Raw genomic sequence first — 20635 nt, forward strand, 5'->3', positions numbered from 1 at the left:
GGTGTGAATAAGATGAGCTCTGGGAGTTGCAAATAAGAGTTGTAGGTCCGTTGCAGCGATTAAGGTGGGATTGGGAAGGTGAGTATGAATAAGGTGTACTCTGGGGGGGGGGGGGAAACCTAAGACGTGGGAGCTGTGAGAAGGGTGAGCCTTGGGAGCTGTGAGTGTGAATAAGGTGAGTTCTGCTGTTGTGAACCGGGTGAGTCCTGACACGTTAAGTGATGATTCCTGTTTGCTGCCACAAGCAGTGGCAAGACAGCCTATTTGTGCAGCTGTAGTCACGGTCACCGTACACTGGCAGCCTGCCAGGAAGGCGTAGCGGGCAGGTGCCTGGAACGTGAACAGTTAACTCGTTGTTTATGCTGCACCATAAACTAATCTCCGTTCATTCGGTCCCGGACTCCTTGCTTCTTTCTTCCTTGTCATCTCACTTTGAGGCTGTCAGCAACGGGGATGAGTTCCAGGCACCTAAAGTAGCAGCCGGCAGGAGAGCTCCCGGGGTCTCCGGCTTAACCCACTTCAATCGTTCTCTACTCCAAGTGGCAGCACTTTACCCGGGTCAGAATGGCGTCCTGCTGGAGAACCCTGCTGGCCTATCGGAACTACCTGATTATCTACCTGGTACCCCTGCTCTTCCTGGCCCTGCCGCTGGTAATCAATTCCAAGGTACCGCCTGTCCCAGCTCAGCTGGCGGCCATTTCATTTCCTATTTTCATGTGTTTTTTGCAGCAATACCAGTGTTTGGAGCAATGAAAGCATTCGTTCTCAGTGCTCTGTTTAACTGTAGCTTCTTCCTACCCAGAAACACTGGTACTGTTCCCTTTGTAGTAAAACTGCCCCTTTAACAGAAAAGCTGTCCTTCAGAGAAGTGCTGATACTGTCCCATTAGATATATCACAGACTCCCTTCCATTAGATTATATCAAATAACCCCCCAGGAAAACAGCTGGCACACTGGCACTATTCAAGTAATTGTACATAAGTACTACTAAGACACGTTGGTATTGTACCATTTGAAGTATTGTGAACTCCCGAAAAGTGGCGCTACTGTCCTATTTAAATTGTCAGTTGCTGCTGGGCGTTGTTCAACTTGTTAAATTAATGTTTTGCAATCTTGTTAAGTGCTTTTGCTGCCTTGTTGGAAGTATAAGCACTTCATTTAAGAAGAACTAGTGTGATCACTGCCCAATTAAAAGATAGCAGTGCAGCTGAAATTAAAGTGCTGTACCATTAAAAGTGAAGCAGCCATCCTGAGAATTGCTGGTACTCCTCCCTTAAAATTCTAGCAGCCATGAGAAAAGGTGCTGGCACACCCCATTAAGCAAGACGTATCGGCGCTACTCCATTACAAGCAATGCAAAACAATGTTGGCACTACTAAAGTGTAGCAGCCCATACTGGATTATTCTGTTGAATATGTGGCAGCCAGGAGAAAACGTGCTGGCACATCCTTCAAGTAAAGCAGTCCAACAGAAAGGCTCTGGTACTATTGCATTGAATGAATACCAGCCATGCTTTGAACAGCTGGTAATCTACCATTACAAGTCTAGCAGACAGGCTGAAAATGCTACTACTCATCCAGTAAGTACTATTAGCTTGCAGGGAAGTGCTGGCGAAGTCCTAGTAAAAATGTAGAAGCCCTGATGACATCTGTTGATAAAATGTTATTAGAGTTCAACGCTGCAGCACAGAGGTATCATGTTAACGTATAGCAGTCCTAGTAAGACGTGTGTTTATTGTCTTACTGAACGTATAGCATCCCTGGTGAGAAACTCTGGTACAATTGCAGTCTAACTAGAGGTACAGGAGCACGTCTCAGAGGTACCGGCACAATCTGATTAAAACTGTATTGTTTGCCCTCAGAAATATCAGTACAACACTATTAAAGAACAGCAGCCTAGCTGATAAATCCAGTAATGTCCCACTAAAAGTATACCAGTCCAACTTAGAGGTGATGGTGCTATCTTTACTATACAGAGAAGTGCTGGCGCTATAGATTAATACTATTCTGAAGCGCTGGACTAGCCTTAAAAATGATGACGCTGGTCCCCCTGACTACTGTCATGGTGCACTTTAAATACGGCGCATACATGGTGGCATAAGGGGGAGCTGAGGAGCGCAAGAAAAGTGGCGCTGCACTAGGTGCAGCACCACTTTTCATACATCTGGGCCTAAGATTAAAAGAGCCTTGTTGAGGAATGGAGTTACTGTTTTATGAAAAGTGAGGAAGCCCTGTTAAGAAATTCTAGTAATGTCCTACGGAAAAATGGCAGGCCTGTTTAAAAGTGTTGTCCCTGCCTTTAGGTACCAGTGAGAAGTATTATCCCTTTGAAGAATAGGCGCCCGCCATAGGTGTGTTAGTGAGATTACTGCCCTATTTAATGCCCTGATCTTGGTAAGAAGTGCTAGTAATGTACTGCTCTGAGCAGATCACCCTCACAGACAGGTGTTGGTACTCCATATAACTCGTATAGCGCCCCTGAACATTCCTGAACTCAGCGGTTAATCCCACGGAATTTCCTCTGTGGAGTTTGGCACTGCTTATTAAAAGTGTGAAAGGCCATCTGAGAAGTGCTGACATTCTTTAATTTTTCCTACTTCTACTTGTATAGTTAATTATTTAAAGCATATCTCATTGCTTCCGCTCTTCGCCTTGCTGTGCAAAACTAAAAAAAATATAACACGTGTAGAAACTAAACAATTAAATCGGCCAGGCTACCCCCATCGCTGGAGTGTCGGGTGGAGTGCCCGAACGCAGGTCTGTGGACGACCAATGAGAAGAGATTAAATGCTGCTCTGTTCACAAGGTAACTTTTCCTGAAGCAGGCACCAGGTCTTGGGGGCCCCTGGATTCAGGAAGTTGAATCATTGCTCTTCTGTGGGTCACAGCCTGCTCCTTCTTCATTGCTCCATGCTGCCTCAAGGTGGCAGCCCTTTCACTTCACCAAGGTCCCCGTCCTGGCATAGCAGGGATCGTAACTAGTGGCACAGAGGGTGATGGCTCATTCAGGTGACTGCACTGCATCAGGGTGATGGTCTTCAATCTTCTCTGTGGCGCCATCTGGCATACTTACATCACAAATAGTACCAGTAAGGCAATTGCCCTCCTCAGGTTATGGTGTTGCATCCTGTTGTGTCTACGTAGCACCGAGGGCGAAGACCCTTATTCTTCCGTGCAGCCCCAACCTGGCATATCAGGATAACAACAACTGTACTGATGGAACTGAATCTCATACTCTTCTCTTGGATCCACTAGGCAGGATCCCCACTGGACCACACTATCTCCAGGCACTCTCCCTCTCTTCACAGGGGTCTCTGGGCTCGGCAGGCAGGCCGATGCCGGTTTCTAGGCTTTAGGGGGCTTCAGGCTCTTGGGTGATGTCATCCACCCAACACGGGAGACTGGCAGATCCTTAGTCCTAGTCCTCGTCACAACAGACATAACTCGTGCTGATATTTTACACACTGATACACAGCTTCAGTTTAATGATTTAGGAGTCTCCAACTCCCTTTTTATAATCCATTTCCAGACACAAATGTGATTTTGTGTATCTTCCTTTGAAGTTCCTTTGCTGGGGGTCAATCACTATGAAGTGCCACCTCTGCTGTTATGCCCTGCCTCCAGAGAACAGTCTATCACAGCAGGACAGTTTCCATTCTTGAAAGACCCAAATGCAGGCCATGGGAATAACTAGAGGTTCACCCCTGGATGCCAGCCTCAGTGAAATGTACACCAAAAGGTTACCACAGGGCTCCAGCCCTGCTCTTTATGATTCCCTTAACAGCCCAATCTCTTTCCTGAGATGTGTCCAGGATCCTTTGATGAGTGGCCTCTTTCAGAATCAAAGAGGCCCTTTTAAAGTCTATCGGCAAACCTAGCTTTTTCTTCCTTCAGTGTGTTTATGACTCAGCTCTCAGGAAAGCAGCAATCCACACATTTATATAGGGGGAATCCTCTACCTCCACATGTTACTCAAGCCATCCCTGGGATTCCCGGTTTAGACCCATAGGTATCTTGCACTGCAACACTCACGGGCACTTATGCATCCTTAGCACTGCATGCACACCAAAGTGTAGCGTTCCATGTAATGCTGCCACGGACATACACACATAACAGTGCACCATGTAAAAACACATGCACAGGGCTCTTCTGGTATGGCCACACACACATGACAGGGTGCAGTGCAAAAACATGCAAGCAGGCCTCCATGCACTGCTGTCATGGACATACATAAATAACAGTGCACTGTGTAATGCTCACATTATTCTGGCTCCCCATCCCTAGTGAGGCCAAGAGCAAGCTAAGCACACAGCAACAGAAATTCAATTGAGTTGGCCAGTAGGCCTCAATTCCATGGCGCAGGTAAACAGGCCTGGTCATGCTACTGACTACTCATTAAAAATGCTCTGCTGCCACCACCAGGCATGTACTACTTAGCTCTTAGTGAAGGCTGCAGTTCACCTCTATGAGGGTAGCATATTGTGCATCCTTCCCTGTCCAACCAGTCCGAAATTTGTGAGATAGGCCTATGTACTGGCACACACGCATGATCCGTGATCACTCATGACCACAATTAGTTAACAAGGATCCAGACACCACCTCACCCGGAGAACTCAGGGCAGGGGCACATGTTGATTACCATGCAAGGAACCTTTCTATCCCAACAAATGGTATAGAGGTCCTGCAGAGAAGTGCCATATTATGCTATTAATAGCATAGCTCACGAAAACGTCTGAGAAATATCAGTTGTGTCCCTTCTGAGAAGTGTGTGTTCTGTCCCAACTAAACTATAGCAGCAATGCAGAGAAATACAATCCTTTGGGCTATTGGCCTTACTAATGCCCTGATAACAATTTGGCCGAAAAGCACTAGGATATGTGCAGCATGTGGTAATTTACATTACCCGTGTTGAGGTATTTGCCAGGTGCAGTAACTACCCACTATTCCCATGAAACATGGAAAATTGCATGCAAAAGTTTCTCACCAACTTCTGCATGTATCTGCACATTTTTGGTGTTTACCACGGGTTTCACCAGCCGAAATTTACCAAATTTACAAATTGCTGGGGGTCCACTGTTTGCCACACAATCTATAAGTCTTATCCTCGTTGTTAGAAATGGGGTTTTTGGTTGGCAGTCAGGTTACCTCCTGTCCAAGCAAAAGCCCTCACTCTAGTCAGGGTAAGTCACACACTATCCAAGATTATCCTGTGCCCACCCTCTGGTAGCTTGGCACGAGCAGTCAGGCTTAACTTAGAAGGCAATGTGTAAAGTATTTGTGCAATAAATCATACAATACCACCATATAGCACCACAAAAATACACCACACAGTGTTTAGAAAAATATATAATATTTATCAGGATAATTGTAGGTCAAAAAGAATAAAGTTGCAATGGAAAATTGTAGAAATATCACAGGGAAGTGATATAAAGTGTCTTAAGTCTTTAGAATGCAATACAGTGTCTTTCAAGCACAAAGTACCTGGTTTCTGCTGGAAAATCTCCTCAGAGGGCCACAGGAGAAGAGATGCGTGGAAAAAGGGGTGTGTGCGTCGATTTCTCCTCAGCACACACAGACTTGCGTCGGTCTTTTCCACGCGGGGAAGTCGGGCGTCGTTTTCCGGCGCGCAGACAGTCTCTTTTTGTGGATCGCGGGGATTACCAGATGTCCCGGGTCTGTGCGTGGATTCTCCTGCTTGTTTTCCGGCTGCGCGTCGTTCTGCGGGGCTGCGCGTCGAAGTTTCGATCTCACGGTAGGCGTCGCGTCGATTTCTCCTTGGAAGTCGGGCGGCGTTGTCCTTGCGAGGCCGTGCGTCGAAAGTTTGGTCTCACGGCAGGCGTCGCGTCGATTTCTCCTTGGAAGTCGGGCGGCGTTGTCCTTGCGAGGCCGTGCGTCAAAGTTTCGCACTCACGGTGGGCGTCGCGTCGATTTCTCCTGGAAAGTCGAGCGGCTTTGTCCTTGCGAGGTTGTGCGTCGAAGTCTCGATCGTCCCGAGGGCGTCGCGTCGATCAGCGTCGGTGTGCGGCGTTTTTCTCGCCGCGAAACAAGCTGTGCGTCGAAATTTTCGGCGCACGGAGCGTCCAAGTGAAAGGAAGAAGTCTTTTTGGTCCTGAGACTTCAAGGAACAAGAGGCAAGCTCTATCCAAGCCCTTGGAGAGCACTTTCACAGCCAGACAAGAGTTCAGCAAGGCAGCAGGGCAACAGCAAGACAGCAGTCCTTTGTAGAAAGCAGACAGGTGAGTCCTTTGAGCAGCCAGGCAGTTCTTCTTGGCAGGATGTAGTTTCTGGTTCCGGTTTCTTCTCCAGCAAGTGTCTGATGAGGTAGGGCAGAGGCCCTGTTTTATACCCAAATGTGCCTTTGAAGTGGGGGAGACTTCAAAGAGTGGCTAAGAAGTGCACCAGGTCCCCTTTCAGTTCAATCCTGTCTGCCAGGGTCCCAAGTAGGGGGTGTGGCAGTCCTTTGTGTGAGGGCAGGCCCTCCACCCTCCCAGCCCAGGAAGACCCATTCAAAATGCAGATGTATGCAAGTGAGGCTGAGTACCCTGTGTTTGGGGTGTGTCTGAGTGAATGCACAAGGAGCTGTCAACTAAACCTAGCCAGACGTGGATTGTAAGGCACAGAAGGATTTAAGTGCAAAGAAATGCTCACTTTCTAAAAGTGGCATTTCTAGAATAGTAATATTAAATCCGACTTCACCAGTCAGTAGGATTTTGTATTACCATTCTGGCCATACTAAATATGACCTCCCTGCTCCTTTCAGATCAGCAGCTGCCACTTCAACAGTGTATGAGGGCAGCCCCAATGTTAGCCTATGAAGGGAGCAGGTCTCCCAGTAGTGCAAAAACGAATTTAGGAGTTTTACACTACCAGGACATATAACTACACAGGTACATGTCCTGTCTTTTACCTACACAGCACCCTGCTCTAGGGGATACCCAGGGCACACATTAAGGGTGACTTATATGCAGAAAAAGGGGAGTTCTAGGCTTGGCAAGTACTTTTAAATGCCAAGTCGAGGTGGCAGTGAAACTGCACACACAGGCCTAGCAATGGTAGGCCTGAGACAAGGAAAAGGGGCTACTTAAGTGGGTGGCACAATCCGTGCTGCAGGTCCACTAGTAGCATTTAATCTATATGCCCTAGGCACCTGGAGTGCACATGACTGGGGACTTATAAGTAGATTAAATAGTTCAATCAGGTATGATCCAAAGTTACCATGTTTACAGAGAGAGAGCATATACACTTTATCACTGGTTAGCAGTGGTAAAGTGCGCAGAGTCTAAAAACCAGCAAAAACAGTATCCAAAACGAGGAGGGAGGCAGGCAAAAAGTTAGGGGTGACTACCCTAAGGCTGTCAGGTCTAACATGTGTCCCCCCCAGCTGAAAGTGGGGAGAGCTACCCGACCTCCTGGGAGCTCTCATCGCTAAGGCGGAAGTACCTGGAGAGACCATCAGCATTGGCGTGGTCAACCCCTGGGCGATGTTCCACCGTAAAGTCCATCCCCTGTAGGGAAATGGACCACCTCAGAAGTTTTGGATTCTCACCCCTCATCTGCATGAGCCATCTGAGGGGCCTGTGGTCTGTCTGAACTAGGAAGTGAGTCCCAAACAGGTAGGGCCTCAGCTTCTTCAGTGCCCAGACCACAGCAAAAGCTTCTCTTTCAATAGCACTCCACCTCTGTTCCCGTGGTAATAGCCTTCTGCTAATAAAGACTACCGGTTGATCTTGGCCCTCCTCATTTAGCTGTGCTAGGACCGCCCCTATGCCATGCTCTGAAGCGTCTGTCTGCACGATAAATTCCTGGGAGTAGTCAGGGGCCTTGAGCACGGGGGCCGTGCACATGGCTTCCTTTAGGGCGTCAAAGGCTTTCTGACAAGCCTCTGTCCAATTCACCAACCTAGGTTGCTTCTTGGACGTGAGTTCTGTCAAGGGGGACACAATGGTACCATAGCCCTTGACAAACCTGCGGTAGTATCCGGTGAGGCCTAAAAAGGCTCTCACCTCAGTCTGGGTTCGAGGTGGTTGCCAGGCCTTGATAGTTTCGATCTTGGCCTGGAGTGGCTGCACCTTGCCACCACCTACTAGGTGTCCCAAGTACACCACGGAACCCTGCCCAATCTGGCACTTACTAGCCTTGATGGTCAGGCCTGCCTGTTGCAGGGCCTGAAGCACCTCCTTGAGGTGGAGCAGGTGTTCCTCCCAGCTGGAACTGTAGACAGCTATGTCATCCAGGTAGGCTGCACAGAAGGCATCCTTGCCAGCCAGGACCCCGTTAACCAACCGTTGGAAGGTAGCGGGGGCATTTTTCAATCCAAACGGCATCACCCGGAACTGGTAATGGCCGTCAGGGGTGGAAAAGGCGGACCTTTCCTTAGCCCCCTCAGTCAGGGCGATCTGCCAGTACCCTGAAGTAAGATCAAACGTACTCAGGAACTTGGCAGCGCCTAGCCTGTCCACGAGCTCATCAGCTCGGGGGATGGGGTGAGCATCAGTCCGTGTGACTGAGTTGAGACCCCGGTAGTCCACGCAGAACCGGAGTTCTGGCTTCGCGCCTGGGGCAGTAGCCTTGGGGACCAACACCACTGGGCTGGCCCAGGGACTACTGGACTTCTCAATAACCCCTAGCGTCAACATCTTGGAGACCTCCTCCTTGATGCTGGCCTTCACCTTATCTGACAACCTGTAAATTTTGTTCTTCACAGGGAGACTGTCACCGGTGTCAATATCATGAACACAGAGGTGGGTCAGTCCCGGAGTAAGGGAGAAGAGGGGGGAGAACTGCTCCAACAGCTCATAGCAGTCTCCTTTCTGGTTTAGAGTCAGGGAGTCAGACAGAATGACCCCGCTTACGGACCCATCACCTTCTTGGGCAGAGAGGAGGTCAGGGAGAGGTTCACTCTCCTCTTCCATTCCTTCATCTGTGACCAGAAGCATGTTGATCTCCGACCTCTCAAAATGAGCTTTTAGTCGGTTCACGTGGAGCACCCTTAGGGGGTTCCTAGGGGTTTGGAGGTCCACTAGGTAAGTGGCCTCCCCTTTCCGCTCCTTTATTTCAAATGGGCCAGACCAGCGGTCCTGGAGAGCTCTGGGCTCTACTGGCTCCATTACCCACACTTTGTCTCCAGGTTGAAACTCTACCAGAGTGGCCTTCTGGTCATACCATTGTTTCATCACCTCTTGACTGGCCTCCAGGTTACTTTGGGCCTCTTTCCAGAAGCGGGTCATCTGATTGCGGAGGGCCAACATGTAGCTGACCACGTCCTGAGGGGGTGTTTTTGGAGCGTTCTCCAATCCCTCCTTGACAATGCTTAAGGGTCCCCTGACGGGGTACCCATAGAGAAGCTCAAAGGGACTGAACCCTACCCCCCTCTGGGGGACCTCTCTGTAAGCAAAGAGAAGGCATGGTAAGAGGACGTCCCATTTACGCCTCATGGCCTCAGGGAGGCCACCAATCATGCCTTTCAGGGTCTTGTTGAATCTCTCCACAAGCCCATTAGACTGGGGGTGATAGGGTGTGGTGAACTTGTAGGTTACACCACACGCATCCCACAGATGCTTCATGTACGCGGACATGAAGTTAGTGCCTCTGTCAGACACTATCTCCTTGGGGAATCCCACACGGGTAAATATCCCCATCAGGGTTCTGGCTTCCACCGATGCAGTTACGGTCCTCAGAGGGATTGCCTCTGGGTACCGGGTGGCATGGTCCACCAAAACCAGGATAAACCTGTTGCCTAAGGCAGTTTTGGGGTCCAAGGGGCCAACAATGTCGACGCCCACCCTTTCAAAGGGGGTGCCAACGACAGGAAGTGGAATCAGGGGGGTTTTAACCCTCTTTCCTGCTTTACCACTAGCCTGGCAGGTAGGACAAGCCCTGCAGAATTTGTCTGAGTGTGCCCTCATTTTGGGCCAGTGAAAGTGGGTGACAAGCCTGTTGAAGGTCTTGTCTTGTCCCAAATGTCCTGCCAGGGGAATGTCGTGAGCCAGACCCAGTAGGAAGGCTCGGTAACATTGGGGGACCACCAGCACACGTGCTGCCCCAAAGACCGGAACCCTAGGCTCACTGTAGAGGAGATCATTCTCCCAATATAGGTGGTGATTGCCAGAGGCGTCACCTGCTGCCTGGTTTAAGGCTTGTTTCCTCAACCCTTCTAGAGCGGGACACTCTTTCTGCGCCTTGCAGAATTCCTCCCTGGTGGGTCCACCCTCAACTTGCCAGCCAGCAAGCTCCGGTAAGTCACCTAGGGTGGCAATGTCTTCCCCAGTTGGCTCGGGAGTCTCCTCCTCAGGAGCCCCGTCAGCCACTGTGGGAACTTCTGGGGCCGGTTTCCCGCGCCCCTCGTCCCTCCTCTTGGCAGCTCCCTGGGCCATCGTTCCAGGCTCCAGATGCCCTTGACTTCCCTCTCGGTCAGCCATGGACCGGGTGGTCATGCAGACCCACTCAGGTAACCCTAACATCTCCAGGTGAGATCTGAGCTCTACTTCTTTCCAAGCAGTATGCTCTAGATCATTGCCTAACAGACAATCTACAGGCATGGCAGGACTCACAGCTACTTTCAGAGTACCAGAGACCACCCCCCCACTCAAAGGGAACCCGAGCCACCGGTAGGTGACTCTCGCGATTGTCAGCGACTATGACCTGGTGGAATGTATTAGGGATTATCTGCTCTGTGGACACCAGCTGACTCTTGATAGTAGTCATACTGGCTCCTGTGTCACGCAGAGCCTCCACCTTCTGCCCATCAATGAGGACCCACTGCCGGTACTTGGAAGTATTTTTAGGCATGTGGACCTTGGACATCATTTCTCCTTCTCCCAGGGACACTAGGGAAATCTCTACCTGCTCCCCAAAGCTAGTGGGGTCCATCTCCCCCCGAGTGCTACACTATTCAACCCAGGTGCCTGTCCGGTAGTGGACGGTGCCCTCTTGGGGCACTGTGGATCGCCTTTGTAGTGACCATATTGGTAACACTCCATGCATTTGGGGCTAGATTTTCCTGACCTGTCAAATGTCCCTGGCTTCTTCCCAAATTTGGAAAAGGAAGGGTTGCCACCCCTCCCTGGGAATTCTTTTGGGGGCCTTTAGAGAGTTCCTTATCTGTAAGTTTATCTCCCCCCTCTTTCTTCTGTTGGGAACCCTGACCACCTTTGTGGGAGTCCCCCCCAGGTACCTTTTTGGACACTCTGGTGCTAACCCAGAGGTCCGCCTCCTCAGCAAGCTTCCTGGGATCAGTCAGCTTACTATCCACTAGGTGCTGGCGCAAATCGGTATAAGTAACATTAAGCATATGCTCTCTCAGGATCAAGTCATATAAACCTTTATAATCTGCTACTTTGTTGCCCCGCACCCATCCATTCAGTGCCTTACTAGAGAAATCAAAGAAATCTACCCATGTTTGTGTGGTTTGTTTGGTGCTGTCCCTGAACCTCTGACGGTATCCCTCAGGGGTCAGCCCAAACTTGGCAAGTAAAGTGGCTTTCTGGAGTGGGTATGTGTTTTGATCCGGTGGATCCAATGTGAGAAGTGTGTCCCTCCCCAATGGCGGCACATAACCCCACATAGCTACCCCCCATTGCCCTTCAGGAACCTCATGAGCCCTTAGTGCAACTTCATAAGCAGCTAACCATTTATCTATGTCATCTCCCACCACAAAACTGGGCACCACATTTTTGGGTATACGAACCTTCTTTTCTCCAGCAGGTCCTGTCTGTATGCTGCCACCATTATTGCTGGATTCAGACTGTCTTGCCTTGATCTCCAGCTCCTTGAGACTCAGTTCATGAGCCAACAATAGTTTCTTTTCAGCCAACGCTCTTTCAGCTTCCACTTGTTTGGCTGCTCTTTCAGCTTCTGCTTGTTTGGCTGCCCTTTCAGCTTCTGCTTGAATCTGTTTGGCTGTTCTTTCAGCTTCAATCTGTTTGGCTGCTCTTTCAGCCTCAGCTTGTTTGGCTTCTCTTTCTGCCCTCCTCTCCTCCTGTTGTGCCTCAATTTTCAGTTTTGCCATTTGCAATTGGAACTCCCTTTCCTCTCTCCTTTCCTCTGCGGTCAGGCTTTGCATGGAGACACTGCTCCCTGGTCTGGAAGGGTGCACAATTGCAGTGGTAACACCATCCATAGATAGTGAAAATCCTTCTGAGGGGCCATTTTCTGGCTCCTCTTCCTCATCATCCTCTAAATGGGCTTCTGCCCAGGCCCTCAGCGCCACTTGAAAGTCCTCCTTTCTGGAGGCCCCTTGGGTGGGTACCCTTAATGCCCTGCAGAATCCTCTTAGTTGTTTGACCGTGTATGTATCCAACTGGACTAGGTCAAAGTCCCCTGTCTGAGACCCAGTCAGAGACATGTTGAGTGAGGATTTAGTTTTTGAAAATTGTCAGGAAAAAACGGATTTTCAAAAAGAGATAAAAACCAAGTTGACCTTCAACTGTGGGTATGTAGTGAAATACTTAGCTACTGTATGTCACTGCACAAATACAAGTCCTATCCTCACCGCTGATCACCAATGTTAGAAATGGGGTTTTTGGTTGGCAGTCAGGTTACCTCCTGTCCAAGCAAAAGCCCTCACTCTAGTCAGGGTAAGTCACACACTATCCAAGATTATCCTGTGCCCACCCTCTGGTAGCTTGGCACGAGCAGTCAGGCTTAACTTAGAAGGCAATGTGTAAAGTATTTGTGCAATAAATCATACAATACCACCATATAGCACCACAAAAATACACCACACAGTGTTTAGAAAAATATATAATATTTATCAGGATAATTGTAGGTCAAAAAGAATAAAGTTGCAATGGAAAATTGTAGAAATATCACAGGGAAGTGATATAAAGTGTCTTAAGTCTTTAGAATGCAATACAGTGTCTTTCAAGCACAAAGTACCTGGTTTCTGCTGGAAAATCTCCTCAGAGGGCCACAGGAGAAGAGATGCGTGGAAAAAGGGGTGTGTGCGTCGATTTCTCCTCAGCACACACAGACTTGCGTCGGTCTTTTCCACGCGGGGAAGTCGGGCGTCGTTTTCCGGCGCGCAGACAGTCTCTTTTTGTGGATCGCGGGGATTACCAGATGTCCCGGGTCTGTGCGTGGATTCTCCTGCTTGTTTTCCGGCTGCGCGTCGTTCTGCGGGGCTGCGCGTCGAAGTTTCGATCTCACGGTAGGCGTCGCGTCGATTTCTCCTTGGAAGTCGGGCGGCGTTGTCCTTGCGAGGCCGTGCGTCGAAAGTTTGGTCTCACGGCAGGCGTCGCGTCGATTTCTCCTTGGAAGTCGGGCGGCGTTGTCCTTGCGAGGCCGTGCGTCAAAGTTTCGCACTCACGGTGGGCGTCGCGTCGATTTCTCCTGGAAAGTCGAGCGGCTTTGTCCTTGCGAGGTTGTGCGTCGAAGTCTCGATCGTCCCGAGGGCGTCGCGTCGATCAGCGTCGGTGTGCAGCGTTTTTCTCGCCGCGAAACAAGCTGTGCGTCGAAATTTTCGGCGCACGGAGCGTCCAAGTGAAAGGAAGAAGTCTTTTTGGTCCTGAGACTTCAAGGAACAGGAGGCAAGCTCTATCCAAGCCCTTGGAGAGCACTTTCACAGCCAGACAAGAGTTCAGCAAGGCAGCAGGGCAACAGCAAGACAGCAGTCCTTTGTAGAAAGCAGACAGGTGAGTCCTTTGAGCAGCCAGGCAGTTCTTCTTGGCAGGATGTAGTTTCTGGTTCCGGTTTCTTCTCCAGCAAGTGTCTGATGAGGTAGGGCAGAGGCCCTGTTTTATACCCAAATGTGCCTTTGAAGTGGGGGAGACTTCAAAGAGTGGCTAAGAAGTGCACCAGGTCCCCTTTCAGTTCAATCCTGTCTGCCAGGGTCCCAGTAGGGGGTGTGGCAGTCCTTTGTGTGAGGGCAGGCCCTCCACCCTCCCAGCCCAGGAAGACCCATTCAAAATGCAGATGTATGCAAGTGAGGCTGAGTACCCTGTGTTTGGGGTGTGTCTGAGTGAATGCACAAGGAGCTGTCAACTAAACCTAGCCAGACGTGGATTGTAAGGCACAGAAGGATTTAAGTGCAAAGAAATGCTCACTTTCTAAAAGTGGCATTTCTAGAATAGTAATATTAAATCCGACTTCACCAGTCAGTAGGATTTTGTATTACCATTCTGGCCATACTAAATATGACCTCCCTGCTCCTTTCAGATCAGCAGCTGCCACTTCAACAGTGTATGAGGGCAGCCCCAATGTTAGCCTATGAAGGGAGCAGGTCTCCCAGTAGTGCAAAAACGAATTTAGGAGTTTTACACTACCAGGACATATAACTACACAGGTACATGTCCTGTCTTTTACCTACACAGCACCCTGCTCTAGGGGATACCCAGGGCACACATTAAGGGTGACTTATATGCAGAAAAAGGGGAGTTCTAGGCTTGGCAAGTACTTTTAAATGCCAAGTCAAGGTGGCAGTGAAACTGCACACACAGGCCTAGCAATGGTAGGCCTGAGACAAGGAAAAGGGGCTACTTAAGTGGGTGGCACAATCCGTGCTGCAGGTCCACTAGTAGCATTTAATCTATATGCCCTAGGCACCTGGAGTGCACATGACTGGGGACTTATAAGTAGATTAAATAGTTCAATCAGGTATGATCCAAAGTTACCATGTTTACAGAGAGAGAGCATATACACTTTATCACTGGTTAGCAGTGGTAAAGTGCGCAGAGTCTAAAAACCAGCAAAAACAGTATCCAAAACGAGGAGGGAGGCAGGCAAAAAGTTAGGGGTGACTACCCTAAGGCTGTCAGGTCTAACACTCGTGCACACAGAAAAGTTAATTCTGTACTCAGAATGGGCGCCATATAAGTGTTTGTGGTACTGAGGGAATCTACTGAGAAGTGTGTACACATTACTTTCTATTTAACTAATCTCATGAGTGTGATCCAAGAGTGCAGACAATTCAACTTCTTCAACTCTAGTTCAGTTTTGAGAAGCCATGTCATCTCAGCAGTGGAATGAATTGAACAAACAATTCTTAGACTCCTTAATTTTTCTACACATAAATAATAATGTTGCATAGCAATTTGACATTTTGGGGGTCATTCTGACCTTGGCGGTAAAAGGCACTTACCGCCGGTCAGAAGACCGCCATAACACCGCAGCGGCCGCGGTAAACCGCCACGGTCATTCTGACCCGCAACTGGCAAACCGCCAAAAACCCGACATCCACAAAAGTCCGCCACACCAAAGGTCAGCGAAAAACTGGCGATGACCAAACCTCCACCGTCACACCAACAGAAAAACGCCCCTGCCATTACGACCCACGAATCCACGCGGCGGTCTTTCACCCGCGGTATTCCATTGGCGGTACACACCGCCGCGGTCAAAATACACACACCCTTACAAAACACAACCACATTGAACAATTCAAAATACACACACCTGAGACACATACACACACCACTCCCACACACCCAATACAATATAAAACACACACCCACATCACCCATAAACCCCTTTGAAAAAAAAAATCTACAGAAAGCCAGAGATAGACAGCACTGCTTAGACAACACCATCACACAGAGGCAAACCACACCATCACCCACACAATGTCCACGCATAAAACACCACACATCACCACACTCACCACACTCAACAACACATACACCACCCCACACCCCATCCACATCACCCTATGGCACCCCAAAGACACCCCCGGTTCTCAGACGCCGAATTCCGGGTCATGGTGGAGGAAATAGTTCGGGTAGAGCCCCAGCTCTTCGGGACACAGGTGCAGCACACCACCATTGCCAGGAAGATGGAGCTATGGCAAAGGATAGTCGACAGGGTCAATGCTGTGGGACAGCATCCACGAAATCGGGATAACATCAGGAAGCGCTGGAACGACCTACGGGGGAAGGTGCGTTCCATGGTATCAAGGCACAAGATTGCGGTGCAGAAGACTGGCGGCGGACCCTCACCTACTCCCCCAGAATTTACAGCATGGGAGGAGGAAGTCTTGCACATCCTGCATCCTGAGGGCCTCGCAGGAGTATCTGGAGGAATGGACTCTGGTAAGTCAAATCTTAACTACTTCTTCCCACCCCCACCCCACCTGCATGCCAGCACATACCCCCACCCTCACCCCCACCCACATCACACCTACTCCCTGCAAATGGCTCACCATCACAACCCACCCATCCCAACACCAAGACCTGCATGCGTCCACAAAGCATGGGCACCCATCACCAAAGCATGCCCACTGCACAAACACATCTCCACCACAAGCCACCCTCACAAACACCCACACACAGGAATGCCAGCACTGGGGTACACGGGCACCCACCCATTGACCGATATGGCACATACTGAAGCAATAACCATACCTCTATACCCCTGCAGGACCCGAACGCCACCACACCGCCCAGGAGGGTCCAGAAATGTCCATCCCACCCCCAGAAGAGGCCCCCAGTGATGACATTAGCTCTGTCTCCCTGGACCCAGATGACCAGCCCGGACCATCGGGGACCTCGGGACAGTCGGTTCCCCTCACACAGCCACAGGCCACAGCAGACCCAACCCCCTCTGGAACACCAGCACAGCTCCCACCCAGCGGGCCCATGCCTCTGTCTCCAGGACACGTCAATCACCGGTGTGTCCACCACTACAGGGCACCCAGGTTAACCCACCACCCCAACAACAACAGGGACCTGGGGGCAGTGGTAGTGGGCACACGGTCCAGGGGACAGAGGCACCTGGAAACAGGGGAACTGGGAGGGCTGCTGTGCGACAGGGGGGGGACAGGCCCAGGGAACCCACTCTCCACGAGGCCCTCTCCTCCATCATGGGAGCATACCACCGATGGCGACGGTACTGGCCAGGTTCCAGGAGATCCAGGTCATGCAGGAGCAACAGTACATGGGGTTCAGGGAAGAACTTAGAATCATCAGTTCCGCAATGGGCACCATCGTAGGGGCACTCAACCTGATTGTCACCACATTGCGGGACCATGTGGCACCACAAAGGGCCCCTGTCACTAGCATGGACCAAGAACAGGCAACCACCTCTGCCGGCGCTAGTGGACAGGAGGCCCCCACACAACAACAGGCCACCAGAACCCCACCTCCTGCAGAAGAAGAACCACCCCGCAAGCGGGACCTGAGATCTCGTAAGAAGACAGAGTAGGATGTCAAGACCCCCGCCAGCTAAGGATACCCCCTGATGTCATACCACTGTCCCACATTGTCACCCTGTCCAACCTTTAACTGCCCCTGCTCCACCTTCCACAGGCATATGGACAATGCACCTGTGAGACTGAAAAGCTGGACTCTGCCATGGACATTCCTCCACCATCACCCATCACCGATTTCCCACCATGTCCCTAAATTCAGCATTTTAATAAAAACACTTATTGCACAAAAACAAACTGGAGTCTGCCTGTATTGTGAACAAATGTATTGAACATAATGCTGCCAAAATGTCCAGTTACATAGTGATGAAAACATACCAATGTCATACAGCTGTAGTCCATGGGGAAACAAAGCAGAGGTCACGCAGTGGGGGCCACATCGCTGAAATTGGAAGGGAAAGTCACAACTCAGTTAACATACATTGGGGGAATAGGCCAGACAGTAGAGAGGCAGGAGATTGTAAGGAATTGTAAAATGCCGGTGTTGAATCTTACCTGTGTGTCATTGAAAATACTGTAGTATCACTGTGTCCCTGTTGTCTGTGTCGTCCCCGTCGTCTTCCTCCTCTTTACTCTCCACAGGTTCCACCGCTGCCACAACACCACCATCTGGACCATCCTCCTGCAGGAAAGGCACCTGGCGTCGCAAAGCCAGGTTGTGAAGCATACAGCAGGCCACGATGATATGACACACCTTCTTTGGTGAGTACATTAGGGATCCACCTGTCATATGCAGGCACCTAAACCTGGCCTTCAGGAGGCCGAAGGTCCGCTCGATCACCCTCCTAGTCCACCCATGGGCCTCATTGTACCGTTCCTCTACCCTTGTCCTGGGATTCCTCACTGGGGTCAGTAGCCACAACAGGTTGGGGTAACCAGAGTCACCTATTAGCCACACACGGTGTCTCTGAAGTAGTTCCATCACGTAAGGGATGCTGCTATTTTGCATGATGTACACGTCATGCACTGACCCCGGGTACTTGGCATTTACATGGGAGATGTACTGGTCTGCCAAACAGACCACCTGGACATTCATCGAATGATAACTTTTTCTGTTCCTGTACACCTGTTCACTTCCTCTGGGGGGTACCAAAGCCACATGGGTCCCATCAATGGCACCAATAACGTTGGGAATATGTCCAAGGATATAGAAATCACCCTTCACTGTAGCCAATTCCTCCACCTCAGGGAAAACAATGTAGCTCCGCATGTATTTCATCAGGGCAGACAACACTCTGGATAAAACCTTAGAAAACATAGGCTGAGACATCCTAGATGAAATGGCCACTGTTGTTTGGAATGATCCACTAGCCAAAAAATGGAGTACTGACAGAACCTGCACTAGAGGGGGGATCCCTGTGGGTTGGCGGATGGGTGACATCAGGTCTGGCTCCAGCTGGGCACACAGTTCCTGTATAGTGGCACAGTCAAGTCTGTAGGTGAGTATGACATGTCGTTCTTCCATTGTCGACAGTTCCACCAGCGGTCTGTACACGGGAACAGCCCTCCATCTCCTCACAAGTCCCTGTGGACGGTGCCTAGGAAGGACAACATGGAGCACAGAGTCAATCAACCCACAGGTACATTCACACAGCTTGCACTGTACACGATTCTCTATGCATTGAATGGCTTGTATGAGTGGCAATGCAAGGCCCAGGCCTGTGTGACGCAGTAGAAATTAAGCCATGTGGGCCTTTGAAATGGCGGCTGCCTGACCTGTGAAGTGTGACAATGTGATGTGAGGTCATTGCGCTGGCATGGCACACCGTGGCGGTAGGCGGTCGAAGACCGCGGTGCAAAGCCGCATTGGTTAACATTGAACCCTATGGGTTTCAGGAGCCAATGAGGATGTGCGCCGGCGGTCGCGGTACGCACCACCGCTGTACGCTCTGCCGCGGCCGTGACCGTCATTTTCTATCTGCTTAATCACTCGAGACCTGATCATCCACAGGAGAGGACCTATACTGCAAGTGCTGCTGTGACCTCGGTCTGGAAGTGACAATGGCTGCTGCGACTGGAGAAAGGGCCCCTGTCTTCACTTCAGAAGAGTTGGAGACACTTGTGGATGGTGTCCTCCCCCAGTATGCGCTACTGTACGGTCCTCCAGACCAACAGGTGAGTACACTGGGACCATGCTTAGTGGGTAATGCCTTGGTTGAGTGGGGTGAACGAACGATAGTGGGGAGGGGCGCGAATGAGGAATGCATCGCACGACAGATGAGAGCATGTGCCACATGGCAAGGTTGGGGAGGGGGGACACTCACATCGACCATGCAGAAAAGTGATGATGTTTCTTTTCCCACCCTGTACATGTCACATAGGTCAGCGCCCATCAGAAGATCGACATTTGGCGTGCCATCGCCAAGGACGTCCGGGCCCTGGGGGTCCACAACAGACGGGGCACCCACTGCCGCAAGAGGTGGGAGGACATCCGCCGCGGGAGCAGAAAGACCGCCGAGGCTCTGCTGGGGATGGCCTCCCAACCTAGGAGGGGTGCCGCACGGCAATTGACCCCCCTGATGTCCCGGATCCTGGCGGTGGCCTACCCCGATTTGGATGGGCGCGTGAGGACATCACAGCAGACACAAGGGGGTGAGTACCAGCACATACTGCTATCTTTGCGCGCAGTGGAGGTGCCTGGGTTGGGGAGGAGGGCTGTGGGTATCCCTAGGCCAGGGCGAATTCTGTAGGCTAGGCCCCTCCGTGAGACATGGCCCTGTGCCCCCACCCCCCACCTCTGTAGGGTGCCTAGTACAGCTATTCATGGCCCTGTGTCATCTATGTGGGCAGTTGTCGTCCATAGGCTTGTAGGCCATTTCCCACTGATTGAGTAGTGTACCCCAAGTGCGCGGCGTAGTGCAGTGGGCTTCTGTGTCAGTCCTCTCCGCCAACGGTGTCGCCAATGCATGCTCTCAACATATCTTTATTTGTTCTCCCCCCCTTTGTTTTGGTCTTCCTGTTCATGTGTGCATTAGCATCATCAGGCGAAGGAGAAGTGGCATCGGCGCACGAGGGAGCTGCATCTCACATGGCCCCGGAGGGCCATGCAACCGACTCCGAGTTCACCAGTGAGACGGAGGGCGAGGGGAGCTCCACAACGGGGACCCGTGGAGACGTCAGCGACACCGACACGTCCTCGGAAGGGAGCTCCCTTGTGGTGGCGGCAACATCCGTGCCCACCGCTACAACAGGTACAGCCGCCACCCAGCGCACCAGCTCCGCCCTCCCAGCAGCCCCTCAGCGTTCGCCCCGTGCCCGCTCGGCCAGGAAGCCGGCCATCTCCTTCGCCCCAGGCACCTCAGGCCCTGCCCCAGTTACCCCTGCTGCCCTCAGTGAGGAGGTCATTGACCTCCTGAAGACCATCATTGTTAGGCAGTCTACCCTTTTGAATGCCATACAGGGTGTAGAAAGGGAGGTGCATCGGAGCAATGCATACCTGGAGGGCATTCATTCGGGTCAGGCTGCCCATCAGCGATCGTTCAACGCTCTGGCCTCAGCACTG

General features: G+C 50.9%; 1 protein-coding gene across 1 annotated transcript in view; it reads left to right on the forward strand.

The window, feature by feature from the left end:
* Positions 1 to 386: 386 nt before the first annotated feature.
* LOC138285788 (solute carrier family 13 member 2-like) overlaps positions 387 to 20635 on the forward strand; it is a 266384-nt gene continuing 246135 nt past the window's right edge. The window contains exon 1 of the mRNA XM_069226166.1: positions 387 to 666. Within this exon, the coding sequence (XP_069082267.1) occupies positions 565 to 666 (102 nt within the window). The 5' untranslated portion in view covers positions 387 to 564. The remainder of the gene's footprint in view (positions 667 to 20635) is intronic.

The sequence above is a fragment of the Pleurodeles waltl genome, chromosome 3_1, assembly GCF_031143425.1.
Source record: "Pleurodeles waltl isolate 20211129_DDA chromosome 3_1, aPleWal1.hap1.20221129, whole genome shotgun sequence".
Taxonomy (NCBI): domain Eukaryota; kingdom Metazoa; phylum Chordata; class Amphibia; order Caudata; family Salamandridae; genus Pleurodeles; species Pleurodeles waltl.